Genomic DNA, 17,455 nt, shown 5'->3' with positions numbered 1-17,455 from the left:
AACAAAGAAAAAACAAAGTATGCCTTTCAGTAAATAAAATTCTTGGTGCCTTTCAGTAAATAAAATTCTTGGAGAAAAAACCTTTGATCGCAAAATATTAAGAGTTCTTGTTTCACTCTAATTAGACCAAACAAGCATCATATTACAGATTTTACTGTCTTTTTATTTCACTGAATGTTTAAAAATCAATTTATCCTTCCATTTGCACGCCAGAAGGCCGCGATTTTTTTGTATCAATCACCAGTTTTCTTTTTCAAATTCTTTGTTTCATGTGTTACTCAACAATAGACGTTACTTAATCATCACTTTTAAACCTTAAAAGTCCATTACGGAAAAGACGAGGGGATAATCTGCCTGACTTCGAACTGATTAATCTATTAATCTGCTCCTGGTGTCATTAAAAATAGTGGAGACAAATTAAGTTCCGTAGTTATTTAATGTTCACAGGATAACGAATCCCTCGAATCCCTTTAGTTTTTCGAAAAAGAAACAATGAGAAAGCCGTCAGATCTCCGTCACATGATAAATGTTTAACTGGAGTAAAAGTAATTACTCATTGGTTAACGACAAATTAAATACGAGATATGGGGAATAATCGTTTGTCTCCATTGTTTGTGCGATAATGATCCTATCACTTCATGGTTGCATTATTGCACAAGATTTTCTCACTAAAGATTTGGACAGATGTTTTAATTTAGTCTGAGCAATATAAAGATCAGGCCGGATATTTTTATTGCACCACATTAAACGTCTTGGAATGAAAAATTAATTTGACATGTCTTAGAGAGAAATTAATTTTCCCTTTTAGTTTTAAATTGAAAAATATTGTAGTTGTCCGATTCTCATGATGTTTCACTTATATGTGAACGGATTCTTGTTTTTAAATTGAAAAATGTCGTTGTTGTCCGATTCTCATGATGTTTCACTTATATGCGAACGGATTCTAGTTTTTAAAGAGATTTGTATGAGAGTTCTTATGTAAATATAATATCCTTGTTTCTTTGTGAAGTGTTTGTAAAATTTCTTTTAAAGTAAAGTTGTGACACTTGAAAGGTGTGTTTATAAAGTAGTTAGAGATAGGGATTAATCTCACTAATAATCTACCGAGATTAATCATTATTAGGGTACTTTGTAACTTGTGTCATTTGCTTGTTGGAGTAGTTAATGGAGTACTTACGGGTACTATGCAGACGATGGTACCGAACATGTTTGTAAATTAACTTCTTAATCTTCTCATCACCGAATAATTACTTTCTTTTTGACTGAACAATGGCTGACTTGACGTCTGCTCATTGTGTTGGACATCTTATGTTAATGAGCCTTGAGACAAGTAGATTATAAGAACTTTTGAGAGAACAAGAGGTGTAAACATACCTACCAATGGTGTCTCAGATACAATACTTGAATATGTCGATATTTTAGGTGCATTTTTTTTTCTTAGAAAAAGCTACTTGAACATTTGTGTAAAATTTTTATCCATTAACTGGGTAAAAGATTTTTGGTAAGAATTTATATATGAGATACCCTTTATCACTTTAAGGATATTTTTTGTTTAATCCAAATTCTTTTAATACCAATGTAAATAAGAATCTGCCAACTAGAAGAAGAAAAATTGCAGAAAGAAAAAAAAAACACTTGTAAACATTTTATTATGGTACACATTTACAAAAAAGACTAATCTATTTGTCTTCTTGACATGATGCAGTTCTTGAAACACTTTGCATTGTGTTTTTCAATCAGTTTTACCACCTACAAGGACTTAAGTTAATGCATTTTCTAAGAGGGATATAAAAAATAAAAATGTCACTTTTAAGAATATAATCTGCTATAAGAGGGTCCCATACAAAATTAATCTAAATCTGAAGAGGATATAGTCCAGCCTCCTTCAGACGAGTAGATAATGCTTTCCTCTCACGCTTATACAAATCATTTCCTTTTTCAAAAACAAAAATATATTGTGCCACACTTATTTAAGTCATAAATAAACAATCACTGTTGTAAATGTAAAAAGCATTGTTCTGTGACAAAAATCCTGCATCTCCTACTAACACAAACACCATCATTGATACCCTTAATCTTAACTTAAACCGTAACTCTTAGTTTGGTAATAAACATAAGTAAAAGTGTCACTTTTAAGAATATAATCTGCTATAAGAGGGTCCCATACAAAATTAATCTAAATCTGAAGAGGATTATAGTCCAGCCTCCTTCAGACGAGTAGATAATACGCTTTCCTCTCACGATTATACAAATCATTTCCTTTTTCATTAACAAAAATATCTTGTGCCACACTTGTTTAAGTCGTAAAAAAACAAAGAGGTATAGCAGAAATACTGTAAGAGACAGTAAATGTGGGCTAGGGTATAAAGGGGAGACAATTCATAGAAATATGGATTTTTCCAGAAAATTTAATTGACAGAGTATACTTTGTTTATGAAAAAAAGACTTTAAGTGAGTCTAGTTTTGAAATGTTTACAATTTCTGTCTTTACTTTGTGAATAGTTTCATCAAGTCTAGAATAGATAGGATGCATTATGTTTTCCAGTCTATGAGAGTGTCGCATCTTGCCTTATATATCAGGTTTACTATATTGGTTTGAGGTAGTTAGCCAATAATTCAGTTGTGATCACATCAACTTGAAACTGATTGCACACATTCATTAAGATGTGTTCAACGGTCAATTTGAATTCAATTCTGCCTTTTTCCTGACATGCATCTGGCTTTTAGGGACAATACGGTAATCATTGTAAATATGCATTTTGTGTAAAGTACTTACAGGCTGATAATAAAATGAATATAATGAGATCTTCTATGCGTATCTCTATTATATCAGTGCTTAATAGTGTCAAAATGATCATTAAAATAGATTGAATAGCATGTTAATATCATTATATTATTTATAGAACCATTATAGGGTAGAAATTAATAAGAATTATTGGGTAACTAGTTATTAATATGCCAGATTTGAGGATATTTGTGTCATAATTTGATCATTTTGTTGTCAAAAACACATTTTGATAATTATGTAATACTGTTTTTGCCGATTTTTAAAAAACTTTATGCTTTGTGTTTTGGAGTTTTTGTTCAGTATGTCTGTCAACATGGCAATGACTTAGTACAGGCAGAATGGAGTACATGTAGTAGAATTTTTGGTGGTTTTTTACCATAAAAACTTTTGGGTTCAGATAAGGTTTAGAGAGTTTGAAATAGATTAAATATAATATTGATGTGCTACTAATGGATAAATCATAAACCAAAGCTTAATCCAAGAGAAAAAAACAAACCCAGATTTCTGAAGTTAAAAAAAGATATATTTTTATACCACTAAATCCAAGAAGTCCAAAAGTTGATCTTTGTTTATTTTTGAGACCAAAACCAAAAAGGGGCAAATGTAACTGGAATCAGAGATTATAACTGCAGTCCTTTACATTCCTGTATTTTTTCTATAAATCTAGTTTTAAAAACAAAATTAAGTGGACTCTTTACGAAATGTAGAAGGTCAGCAAAAGTTATTGCATGGTCCAAATTTTACATCAGAGGTCAGTGGATATTACACATGCCCTAATATTACCTAAAGTTGATGGGATCTGTCAGTATTATTGGTGCATCATGGTCCAAGTTTACATCCCAGGTCAGTGGACATTACACATGCCCTTATATTACCATGGGTTGATGGGATCTGTCAGCTTTATCGGTGATACATACCTGGAATATTTTGTTACCGATTTAATTGATTTAGATTATTCGGAACTTTAACTTTGATTGTAACCGTGATATTCAATACATTTCTTACATAATCTTATTACCTATGAATTAACCGAATAAGTTTGTTCTTTTAATACGTTATGTCAAATTAGTCATTTGAACGCATACTAAGATCTTTTATTACGCACTTTTTAACATGAAAAAGAGCAATTTAAGAACCACTTTGAGCAGTGTTTGAACATCAGATAACTTTCATAATTTAATAACTTGTCTTCACCTCCGATCTTCGTGGCTTCATGATGGGAAAATTTTGCAGAACACCTGCCGTAAAAGTTTTTGCTTATGTCACTTATAAATGCATTCTTTGCCAACTTTTGTTTATAGAAACATTTGCCATTTCTGTTCATTGTTTTAAATTACCTGTTTCAATTTTAAATACACAGACTTTATTGAAATTTCCTGTCTCTGGTTCAGATAAGTATTTATCTACAGAGGAGAGAGGAATTTTATCTTGTCGCTAATTAAAGGACATTGTAACGAAAACAAACAGATAAAGGGGATCTCTTGACAAGGTAATAAGAGTCTTTATGAAGAGGAAGTGTTCTTGATATCCTTTGTCGTGAACAGGTCTTTTGAGGAGGGGTTAAAAAGTGCTTTTTCAGGGGACCATTGCATGTGTGTGGTGAGTTATATTTTGGATGCCATTTTTTAAGAGAAGCATTCCACATTTTTTTTCGGTGAATGAGTTTGAAAAGTGCTTTTGAAGGGAAAGAATTGGGGGTGGGTTAATTGTGAATTTTATTTTGGATGCCATTTTTATAAGAGAAGAGTTCCAAAAGTTTCTTCTGTGAATGAGTTAGAATAGTACTTTTTCAGGGAAACCATTACATTTGCGTTGTGATTTATATTTTGGAAGCCAAGTGGACAGAAAAGGTAAACATTTCTAAAGAGAAATGTTCAAAAAAATTTCGGTGAAGGAGTAAAAAATGTGCTTTTGCAGGGGAGACATAGGATCTGGGTTAATAGTGAGTATTATTTTGGATTTCATCAGGGAAGATGAACATTTAAAGAGAAGTGTTCCAAAGGTTTTCTGTTAAGGGGTTAAAAAAGTGCTGTTGCAGGGGATACACTGGAGGTTGGTTGTGAGTTTTATTTTGGATGTCTTGCACAATTTAATACGTAGCTATAAATGCAATTTGTTATATTATCTAGGAATTTGAAGAGTTGAATTAAGATCCATTGTATTTTCTTTTCCAGAAAGAAGAAAACTATACTGCTAGCATAAGTATAGAACCAGCTGTGTACAAATTTGGTAGTGAAGCTAAGATTCGAAAACTTCCCACTCCGTTGAAAAATAAGTCACCGGATATTCCAGCAAAAAATGAACTGTCACAGAATGCTATTGGAAAAAGAGTTATGATGGATTATCCAATCAGAGGCACCATTTCTCCATTGTCTGATCAAGCAATTAATCAAAAGTCGTTTGTTTTTGGTCGACCGTCTTCCCCTGTCAACCATTCAGATATCCAAAGATGTAAATCTCCGCCAGATCAGTCGCGACCCTTGTCACCTTTATCAGAAAGCTTATCAAACAGAAGACCCGTCTATGGTAAACCACCAAAATATGTTCCTCCGTCAAGTCGTAGTGCAAAATCGGGAGCTTACGCAAGAACTGGAGGGATTTGTGATCAGTGTAATAACTGCCTCCTCGACTTGAAACGTCAAGCTGTGAGATTAATGAACGTGGAAAAGCCATCAGCCAATAAGGTAAAGTCTATATATATGTTGCACAGGTCATCATCGTTAGCCTTAAGTAGTTTGTCTTCGTATTAAGATTGTCAAATCCACGTTTGTTTGTTCTGGCTATAATTTATTACGTTCATCGGTGTATACCCTATTGATTATTAAACCACTGTAGCCTAGATATGGTTAGACTATATTAGAATTTCCAATCCGACGAAATTGAGATTTTTAGATTTATGCGTCTACTAACATTAAGGAATGTAGACTTCTTTAGATATACATATTGTGCTGTGGTATTTGGTCTCTTAAAAACTGTGATTTGTGATTTTGCTTATATGGAAGTTTCATTACCAAATGAAATGAATAATGGATACAAAGTTGACAACTTTTCTTCTTCTAGAAATATTAGATAAGAAACTATTATCTCTCAGTCTGTGAAATAATTTGAAGTTATGAACTAACTCGTAGTATTCATTCTGTTTTAAACTTAATAAACTATCTAAAATAAAACAAAACTAGAAAATCAAATAGATGATTCCATTTTAAGCATTACAAATCACATTTTGCATCAATGAATTATAAATCTAGGGATTATAAGATACTGTTTGCAACATTTTCATAGAGTTAATTCCCCCTTTTCATTATATATTAAGTGGATTCTATATAAAATATATCCGAAACTTCCCTTTTTGATAAACTATTGGAAAGTACTTTATTAAAATTATGAAAAATCATATTAAATGAAGTTTTATTTAATTTCCACTATAGACGATTCTTTGATTGCGAGGTAATTAAAAACTAATCTAGGATTATTTGTCAGTATGTTTTGCACATCACTGATTTGATTAAAATATTTCACCCTGTGAATTAAAAGTTTATCTTGAACATATGATATGTATTACATAGGGCACTTGGTTTGTTTTAGGATTAAGTATCTCCCTAGTGCAACACTGCACCATGTTTCACAATCCCATGAAGAACAAAGGGGGGTTATTGGGTGTGATCTTACCCACTGTACAGTAAAAACACAATCCCATTAGAACAAAATGGGTTTGTTGTATGTGATAAAAAAAAAAAAAAAATATTAACACTGTAATTAGGCCAATCAGAGCTTTTCTTCATAATTCAAAATTTATCTTATTTGCCAAATTTTTCTTGCTTTAATGTATTTGAAAAGACTTGCTCATCTTTCAGGTTTTCAAAACATAGTTGTTAAAATGTAAAAAAATTAAGTATTTTCACTTCGAAATCTATCTTAAAGTACTTGCATTCAAGCATGCATGAAAGGGTGTGGAAAAGAAAGATGTACTTATTTTATCTTGATTATCAGGATCATTAAGTAAGATCACTTAATTTGTATTTTTAAACTAAGTAATGGCACATCTGTTCACAGTATTTTGTTTTAACGTTTTTCATGAATTTATTTTAGCTATCGAAAAAAAGTTGGTCATGGTATATAGTTAAAATACTGTGGTGTGTCTTTCTGTCTGTCTATTTGAAGTCAAAACAATTCTTTTACACTGTATAGACTTGGCTGTTCTAGAAAATATCATCAATGCAAGACCTGTACTGAATTTCAAGGTCAATTTCAAGGTCAAAATTAATAATTGTGATGGTTTGCTTTCAAGAGGAGATGATGGCTCCCATTGATTTTCAAGGTCATTGTTATGGGTCAAATAGAAGAACAGATTCCTTGCAACAGATCATGTAAGGCCAACAAAGAATTGTTTCAATGTTTCTTAAAGATAGGGAGAGCTCAGTATTCTTTACATCTACAGTGGGTTGATTAGTTTTTCCTTTCAGACTTTATTTCTGACCTTCAAATTTAATTTTATACAACAAGTGTACAATTAATTGCTAGTCAGTATCTGTCTAACTTTACTTTCTCATTGATTATAGAGTTTATATCATGAGAAGAGATGACCCCTCTTGATTTTCAAGGTCATTGGTATGGGTCAAATAGCTAGTACAGATACATTAAGTAGTATGCCTTGCAACAGGTCATCTAAGGCCAACAAAATAGTTGTTGCAGAGATTTTTTAAGATACAAATAATCTGGTATCTACAGAGCATCAGATTTATTTATTTTTTCAGTTTAGAAGGGAAGCAACACTTTTTGTTTCGACCTTCAAGATTAATCTTATACAAGAGGAACAATTAATTTGTAGTCAGTATCTGTCTTACTTCACTTTCTCAATGATTATACCCATGCTTATGACAATTGTCTGCAATAATCAACCGTGGATTGTCACTGATTAAGTTTTATCAAGTTTGCTGTAATCCAGTAATTGAAGGAAGATGCGAAATGTACATCTTGAGTGCTTTTCTTGTCAGCTATTGATTTTAAATTGGTTCAATCACCAACAAATAATGTTTGACATTCAGATAACAGGATAAGTGTATGGGTTATTTAGATCGGTGGCTAATATCACACAAGCTTAACGTGATTAGCTTCATCTTGACAAACAATTGTTGCGTTTCTCCCAATTCAATTACGGTTTTTATATCCGTGTGACTCACAATGTTTTTGTATCCATTAAGATGTTTCCGATGTTGAATGTGCTTACATAGGCAGGACAAATTTGACAACCGAGTATGCTTGATCAAATTACTGCTCATTTCTCCTCCATAATCAACTAGATGGTAATACATCACTTCGACTTAATTCTTTCATTTATTTTATCGCCTCAAATCTAGGGTTCTGTAACCATCAACACAGCTAACCTATAATTCCACTGTCAGATTTATTGCTGTATTTTTTGTTTATTGTTGCACATGTGTAATTACTGTTTGGTTGTAAGTCAGACCTCGGAAGTTTTTGTGGTAATTAGCACATGAATGCATTCATTTCATGTCATTCTTACATTTTTCTAGCATTGTTTTATCCCATAATTTTTTATGGTTGTCGAACATGGTATGTTAAGGGTCACTTTTATGCCAATTGTTGCATGTCTAAAGTCTGTTCTGTCCATCGAAGACAGTTGTTGCATGTTAAGTTTAAAAAGGGAATTTTCCCCCTGTTGTCATAGATATTAAATAAACATTGAAAACCAATTCAAATGCATAGAGTCTGGTAAACAATTAAAGTTAACAGTTTGAAGACTGTTATTACTGAAAAAAAAATGAAGAAAAGTAATCTTTTGGGTTTTTATTTTATTAATGTAACCATTACTAAACGAAACTATGTCTATAAAATTGAATATTTGTGTCTGCCCAGTAGAAAATCTATAAAAGTTTTAATGCAAGTTTAAATATGTAGGCCATTAAACTGACAATTCATCTTATGAATTTATGTTAGATATACTACATGCAAAAGGTACAGTGCAGATCGGTTTATTCTGGGATTGATTTGTATGATGTCCTTTTAGTTATTGCTAGATATAGGGGAAGACCCACCAGAGGTAGATTTAGAGGGTTGCCTAGACCCCTCTTTTGTTGGAAATTTTTTTTGTTGATTATATGGGGACTCACTGAGGCATGACTGGAGCAGGCCCACTCTTAGGCATTCAATGGGCACATCTTATGAAAATTTCTAGATCTGCCACTGACCATGCCTTTATATTCTAATTTTGTGAACTTTTAATATCACTTATGCTGAAACTGTGATAGTCTTCAATGAGAAAGCAACCGAACATCTATACAGTCCAACACAAGAATGGTCAGAACTTTTGTTGCAGGTTGAAGGCCTCATTGTGACTTTGAGATGAGGAGCAGCAATATGAACTATTCCTTTGCCTGGCTTTAGTCGGGCGTTTGCAGATATTTTGTCTTGTATCCCTTACTTTTCATTACTCGAACAGAGAACAGTCAATATATTTCATAAAATTGATTAGCATTCAAATAACTTTTGAAATACCAGTACACAAATTTGTTGCAATGAAAAATAGTTTCTTTGGTGAAAGGTTAGTAAATCAGTTCTAATTTCAAAGACAAACTGAGACGTAATTCTTGTAACAAGGCACTAAATGCTCCCTGATATCTTTTTAGCTTCATTGGCTTAGTAATTATTCTCATTTTCAATTTACGACAAAATGAATTTGTGTGTGGTAAGCATAAAATGTTCTCTCAGTGGAATATCCCTGATTAAAGTTATCTATAGTGTGATGAGAGGTGTATGGCATGTATTAGAGGGATACCTCAGTAATTGGTACCTGGTGAGGAGGGGTAATTCCTCCCCATTATCAAATTAGTTTAAAACAGTTATATATATCGTTATACAATAAGTTGTAATAAAAAAGATTACTGAAATTGGTATATTAAAATGTTTTATTGTGAATTTATTTGTCTGTTACATTCAAAACACACACAAAAAAAAAAGAATATTTCTATATTTTTTTTAAAATAATATGCAGCTAATCACTGGTCTTGTCATGATTGTTCATGAAATATTTGTCACTGGAAATAACTAGCCATCTGACAATGAATCAATGAATCAATTGGAACTATTTGGGAGATAGGTGGCTGCCTGGTCATAGCCCAAAAATAATGTTGGTCATCTGCTTTACCTCTATCTGAAAACAACATTTTTTGTGAATGAACTTTAATATAAATCTACAAAAATGTTTTTAAGATAGTTTCTGATAACATATTAATCATTTTTGCAAGAATTATGTGTTCTGTTGTAAAAACAATTAAAAAGAAATATTCATGATTAATCAGGGTAGACAACTCTAATGGACATTCCTAACTGTAACTTTCTGTAATTATCTTATCATCAAATTAAGATTAGGTCCCTTGAAAGAGATAAGTTGTTATTTAGTGAGGCTATTTGTTGAGAGATACATTGAATTGCAATAATCTTCACAAAGGTTAAGTTGATTGACCGTCTGCTTCCATATGTTGAAGTTTAGAAAACAAGCAACACTTTCTTTTGGAATGTTTAGAGTTTATTTATCCTAATCCCTTTGATCCACCAATCAGATTAATTAAAACAAACTTTGATGAGATCCTGTGTATGTTCAGGTGCATATCCATAGTAACCAATCATGACTGGTTCTTTTCTTAACATGTAACTGGTACCAATTTGATGGTAAATTTGTGAAGATTTCATGGTTGTCTGTCGGATAATCATACTTGTCTGTTATTGTGTAAAGAAATGATTAATTGGAACTCCATGAAGTGATCAGAAAAATATGGGTTAGTAAAAAATACCAGAAAGTTTCTGTATGAAACAAAAAAGTAAGAATTTTGATTAAAGTGTACAGATGATGACTTGAAAACGTCAGCAATGTGAGATTTCTTTACAAAAAGTGTTAACTTTAATTTACTGAATAACATCAAACTTTAATGCTTAGATTGCAGAAATTTTAGAAAATATCAGTGGCTTTGACTAAGATTTCCTTATATAACATGTCAAGTTTTGAAAATTTAAAGGGTTAAATTTAGAATTTCATCAAAATGTTTGAAAGGAAAGTTGAAAAATTCTTAATCAGAGATACTGTTGATTTACTACTATTTGTGGGCAACAAGTTTCTGTTAAGTTTGAAGAAATATATAACTAGATGAATCAAAAAAATTATATGTTGATCAAAATACAATTTTTTTTTATGATAGTATATATCTGCAGAGTTCTGAAAAACCATGAATTCAAATAACATCGGGGGGGGGGGGGGGGGGGGGGGACGGGAATCAATTATAATATGTATACAAAGTTTTTATGCAAAGAAAATCTCTTGAATCATCTGGATTAGAATTGTAGGCACACAAAACCTGTTCACTTTGAGTTGATACCAGGAAATTTAAAAAAAAAAACAAACTTAAATTTGCACTATAAGAATATGAAACCTATAAATTCCTAAAATGGTATCTTTTTCACACCACAGTGGACAATACTAATGTTGTAATCGTAGTCAATTGATAGGATTACGGTATTGCACTTAAATAAATCGTCTAATTGTGTGATTACTCCATATTATCTGCAAATGACCATCTTGGTCTCTCTAATCTGTTCATGTTTCTCTATAACCATTAATATATGTCATCAATTCTAATGGCGAGTGATGGAAAAATTCATGTAGAAACGAGAAAAATTACTTTCTGACATAAAAATGAATAATAGCGAAAATCAATGGCATTCGTTTATGTCGAAAATTATTAAAAGAAACAGTGTTAGGAAATTGGTTGGTGATTTATGGCGAATATTTATCAAGGTTGGATAACCAATAGGCCCATAAAGGCAGCTCTGCATGTTATTAGGAGTCGTTTTACAACAGACAAACAAGGAAATTCGATCTTATAAGGTTGTACAAAGTGTGCAAATTTTCATATTTATTTCATTAGCATGTCTTTATGATGACAAACATCGGGTGTCAGAATAAAATTTGTATTATAAATATGACATTTCGGGAAGACATTTGAATTATTTAAAATAAGATTTAATGCAAGGGTGAAGTGGAAAACATATGTCACGAAGTTTTTGCCTGTTGATCTGAGCTATTTACAAACTGTCATTTTGTATAAGATTAAAAATGTCAAACTTCAGAAGAAGTCGTAGGCTTTTTGATGTTGAAAGAACAAAAAGACTATTAGGGCTATTTGTTCAACTGCAATGGCTACCGAGGGACTATAAATGTCAAGTGATGTTGAATTGGAGCACTTTATATCTAAAGAATTCCTGCAGTGTGTGATTTCATTGAAATGAAACGAGTGGGTCTTGTTCAATTTTTGCAAACGTTTCGTATTGTTCTTTGAATTTAATTGACTGTTCGCCAAATCTCTGCATCTGTTGCATTTTTATATCAGTGAATGTAGGATGATACTGCCATTAAATTTGAAGCCTCTTTTTAACTTTTATCAGGCGTCAAATGCCTTTTGCATCTGCTGCAGTTTTATATCGGTGGATGTAGGATGATACAATGTACTGCATTTGAAGCCTCTTTTAACTCTTATCAGGCGTCAACGAAATTCCTTTTATGTTATGCTTTGACCTAAATAAAAAGTTCTATAAAGTAATATTTGACTCTGAAGTTGATTGAAAATTTTACTCTTTACTTTTATTTTGAGCAACAAAGGATCCTCATGCAAGGAATTCTGTTATAACACTCTGAGCAGGCAGACTCTACAACTTGGCTGAATAAATATATTTATTGACAAAATTGATTGATTTGGTTATTGATAAATCATTTGTAAAGTTAGGATTTACTTTTGCAATAGGTAATCAACTTTAAAAAAAACAAAAAAACTGGCAGGTGATATTGAAATATTGAAAAAAGTAAAAAAACAATTTCAGTTGCAGACTTTTTAGAGTTATCTCCCTTGTACTTTCAAGAAAAAATAATCAAAAAAATCACTGCACAAATAAAAATGCTAACTTTTGTAGAAAGATTTTTAAAATGTAAATTGCATGTTTATTTTTGTATCTAATTTTCTCATAAAAGCAAGTATGACCTGTCGTTTAACATGTATTTACATGAAGTATATAACTAACTATGTCCAGCTGTGAATAAGACATTTAATTACAGATTAAATACCCTCCCATGAGAACATTGATTTGTGACTTGAATACTAAATACATGTCCCCTGCAAATAAGCCCAAAAGTATGTATGTCAGTTAACATTCCTAATTTTACATACATTCGTCTGGCCAACTTGGTGGAGTTGTTTATTTCATGCAATGGTCACATGATGGTTTATTTCATGCAATGGTCACATGATGATATAAAATAATTTTCTTTTTCTCTTACAAATTTTCACTTATCACATAGGCAGATTGGAAAATTAGGAGAATTCAGATCACTGATCATGGGGGGGGAGTAAAAAAATCCTCCAAATTAAAAAAAAGGATTTTTTTTATATTTTTTTTAAACTTTATTCAGCATGATCATGATGATAGGGGGTGCATTTACCATCATCTTTATTAACAAAACTCTCCAAAACAGTGGCTGGAGTAAAGGCAGATTACTTGAAATAAAAGCTGAAAAAAATAAAGAAGGGTGTCATTTTCTTATCCAACTTTCAGTCAAAAGCTGTTTGTCAAATTCCAATTGAATAGTAACAAAACAGAACTCCCCCACCTATTTTTCTCTAATTGTTAACTTCATGTTTGTTTTTTAAGCTATTGAACATACAATTCAATTGATTTGTTGCTGTCCTCAACACAGAAATATTCACTTATTAAAAATTTTTTAATATGGGTTCTTAATGTTGACATAATATTCTATTGAAGTTGTTCAAGTTGTAAATATTTACCTAATTTAGTTATGTAAACAATTCGTCCGAGGACCTTGATATTTTGTATAAGTAGCTTCTGTTGCTAATCAAGAACGAGTACAAATATTCTGTTAGTCATGATTATAACAGTATTATGTAAAGATAGTTCCCGTTGTTTAGTAGAAAGTGTGTTAATACTGGGTTAGTCATTGTTCAGTAAGTTCTTTTGATCCTAAATGTATACTTATCATCTTGGTCAAACCTTTGCAGATTTGAATTAGTTAGCTATTTTCCCTTTTTTCTTTCATTTCACTCTTTTAAGGTCACGTTCTCTTCTTTTAATTCACTTCTATTTAAAAAAAAATCTTACTCGGTAGGTACCTTATGTTTTTTCACTATTTGATTACAATGTAGGGTACTCTACAAATAACTTTTTGAACTTTTCTTGATGTTTTATATTGGTCAGCAGTTTTGAAAATATACATCTTCAAACTGAAGGTTGGCAATTTCTGGTATCAATTAAAACATTATTCTGTTTTCTTATCAAGCTGCTTGAAGATTGTATTCTACATGTATTTTTGGCTTCTAGAAAAATTTTGATTTCTAGTGGACATATGAAAAGTCAAGAGATGTGGTGTGATTATTCATAGTCAAATTAGTCAGGCGCAATGTATCTACTGGACAGGTGCTAAAGCATGACTGTCTGATCTGATGTTGCTCTTCCCCATTTGTTCCTGTCATTCTTTGGTTAGAGATTAACATTGGTTGGTTAGAGATTAACATGTTTTTTGGGACAAGAACTCCACAACAGTATTGCTTTTAGATCAAATTTTAGATGGCAGAAGCAAATCTAGAGTTCAAGGGTGGAGATAAGACAATTTTTTGATGGATTTTATTGGATTTCTGTATTTGGTAGATGAAAATCAGAAGATTTAGTGTCGTGTTCATTGAGCAACTACTCACAGGCTACCCAGGAGAAAGCGAGTTTGAAGGATTTATCTGTAGATAAACTCTGTGAATCATCCGTTTTTTGGTTGAAATCTTCGTAACATTTAACACTGGACAGATGGCATTTAGGCATTAAAATATTCATAATTTGATCAAGTTATTTATTCTACTCTCGCCTCTTTGTTTCATTACATAAATAAGGTTTAATATGACAAAACCCATATTAATTTATACTAAAGATAACAGAGAATTTTACCATAAAAATATTGACCTGCTGTAATTGTTTTTGATAAGATCAGAGACTATCTACTGCCCTAAAACCTTAAATGACAGATGTGTTGTAATATTACAGTAATACACTAATTTATTTTGTGGACGATTAGACCAGCTTAGGCTCTATCATAAATTAGGTCCGCAGACGACACAGGGCACAGATATTATTTGCCTTCCATGTGCTCCGTAGTCTCGGTAATTGTATTTATAGCTTAAGGTCCTATTATTACTCACCTTTTTTTCTATTCCGCTGAAAGAAATACACATTTAGAGAAGTTTTAATTTCGTAATTACAAAAAAAAATGTAATTAAGAGTCATGCAATCGTCTCTTTCATCTGGCATGTCGACAAAATATAATCTTCCATCGTTGATGTATGTGTTTCGTGGTTGCATTTGTCAAATCAAGGTTTTAACAATGCTACCAAATCAGGGCACAGATTTGAAAATCTAATATTATGTGTTAATGAAACAATTTGTCTGTTTTTGCAGACGGACCATAAATTTTAATTATCGTGCATTTTTATACAGTAATGACCTAACAAAAGATGTTTTTTGGTGATAAATTATTTAAGATTTTGATGTTCAGGGCACCAACTTGAAAAATCTAATATTATGTGTTAGAGAAACAATTTGTTCATTTTTTCAGAAATTCCATAAATCTTAATTATCTTGCATTTATTATAAAGTTAAAACACCTCTAACAAAAGACTATCTGAGATTTTGATAACCAGGGCACCAACTTGAAAATCTAATACAATTTGTCCATTTTTTGCAAACGTTATATGTAAATTTTGATTATTTTGCATTTATTACACAGAAAGAAACCCTTAACAAAAGATGTTTTTTTGGTGATAAATTATTTGAGATTTCAATGTTTAGGAATCTAATATAATGTGTTAATGATATAATTTGTTCATTTTTGCAGATTTTTATATGTTTTAATTATCTTGCATTTATGATTCTGTAAAACACCCCAAACAAAAGATATTTTTTGGTGGTAAATCGTGTAAGATTTTGATCATGATCTTAAAAGGCTTTTTTGTTATGACACAGATCACATGATTGTTAGCTCTCTCCAGGCAAATTGGGTCAAATATAAACAATAAAAATTGACACGTTTATAAGTGTGTATGAAAATTATTTAGCTGTAGAGAATATACTTTTTTAAAGGTTAAAAATTCACATCTACTTTGTTGTTTTAACACCCTACAAGACAAATCTAGGTGTCAGCTTAACATTAACGTCAATTGAACGATAAAATCTTCGAGATGGCTGTAATTGAAAAATCCTACATTTCTTTCGACTAATTATAGTGTAAATCCATAAATCGTCAATGGGAAATAAATTTGGAAAGCCAATAAGCAACTCTTACATAAAAAATAACAATAGGTAGTATTTGCAGGGAACAAAGACACAAGCGGAGCTCTTGTCCATTTATAATAACTTGACCGCCCAATAGTTTTATCTGTTGTTGAACCCTGAAATTTTCTCCATGGATTTAATTTGACAATGATCACCTATGTTCCTGTCAACTCAATGTCCAGCCAGTTTCCGATTGTTATTGTTATTTAAACAGTTCGGTGATTGAATGGGCCTCGTAATAATGGCTATGGCATATAAAGAAGAAGAATACAAAATTACAAATGTCAGTATTCAAGAAGGATGTGGTCAAGTAGGTGAACAACATACTTAAGACATTTTTTATACCACCCCCTTGACACAAGTCAACTAATTTGTTAAAAGGTGTATGACTTATTTAAAATACTGTATAAACTCTGAACAAATTATAACACATTGTATACTGAGATGGTGTAGGAAGTACTAGTGGGTTGTTGTTTTCAAGGGTTATAAGCGAGAGAAAAAACAACATGAGTTGAAAGAAGCCATTAATTATCAAAAGTCAAAACCACTTGACTGACTAGGTTAAGGTCAATAAATGATCTTGAATAAATGTCATTTGTCTTGTCATCACTTTACGAAGGGCGTAACAGGGAGGGGGAGGGTAGGGTATCTGCACGGAAGAACGTGAAATAAAATTGCCATTTCACAATGAGCGAACAATTAAAAATTTCTTGCGCGTTGATCTTTTTACTGATTTCACGAAACACGGTGAAGAACCAACCTATTTCACAGCTGCACATGAAATGAAAATTGCAAAACATGTTCCTAGAAAAATAACCCTTTAACTCTCTCCTTTAAGGGGACTTTGGTTTGATTCATTGTTCACATTTGTGAATTTATTTGTTTATGTTTATGTTTACTTCCCCTTGATGTGACCACAAGGGCAGACAGACATCATTAATTTAAATTTCTGCAACAATTCTCCCACACAATTTATTTATACCGCTGGGCATTTATGAATAAGTAACCATCTGTAAAGTGATCAACAGAAGTGGATTGGACCTAGAAATATTGTTGCTGGGGCTTTTAAAAGTCTAGATTGGTAAAAAGAAACCTAGCTGAAACCTCAACTAACATACATGTTTTGGAATGACATTTCCAAACTTTATGCTAAACATAAAAAAATAAAAGATAAAAAAAACAAGCAATTTTATGAATAAATACGAGTAGGTCAGTCACATCCTGGTGGGTAAGGGCAGACAAAGTAACATGTATGACTACTCTGAATGAATTTGT

At 31.7% G+C, this 17,455-nt stretch overlaps 1 protein-coding gene across 8 annotated transcripts in view; it reads left to right on the top strand.

The window, feature by feature from the left end:
- LOC139516124 (kinesin-like protein KIF26B) overlaps nt 1–17,455 on the top strand; it is a 122,258-nt gene that overhangs the window by 34,014 nt on the left and 70,789 nt on the right. For 7 of the 8 annotated variants that reach the window (XM_071305990.1, XM_071305988.1, XM_071305986.1 and 4 more), the window contains one exon: nt 4,963–5,472. In XM_071305990.1, coding sequence (XP_071162091.1) covers nt 4,963–5,472 — 510 coding nt within the window. Of the gene's footprint in view, nt 1–4,218; nt 4,388–4,962; nt 5,473–17,455 lie in introns of those variants that run through there. The other variant, XM_071305992.1, reaches the window with a different exon arrangement.

This window comes from Mytilus edulis, chromosome 3 (assembly GCF_963676685.1).
Source record: "Mytilus edulis chromosome 3, xbMytEdul2.2, whole genome shotgun sequence".
NCBI classification, from domain to species: Eukaryota; Metazoa; Mollusca; class Bivalvia; order Mytilida; family Mytilidae; genus Mytilus; species Mytilus edulis.
The sequence above is the reverse complement of the archived record's forward strand: the minus strand, read 5'-3'. Positions and strand labels throughout refer to the sequence as shown.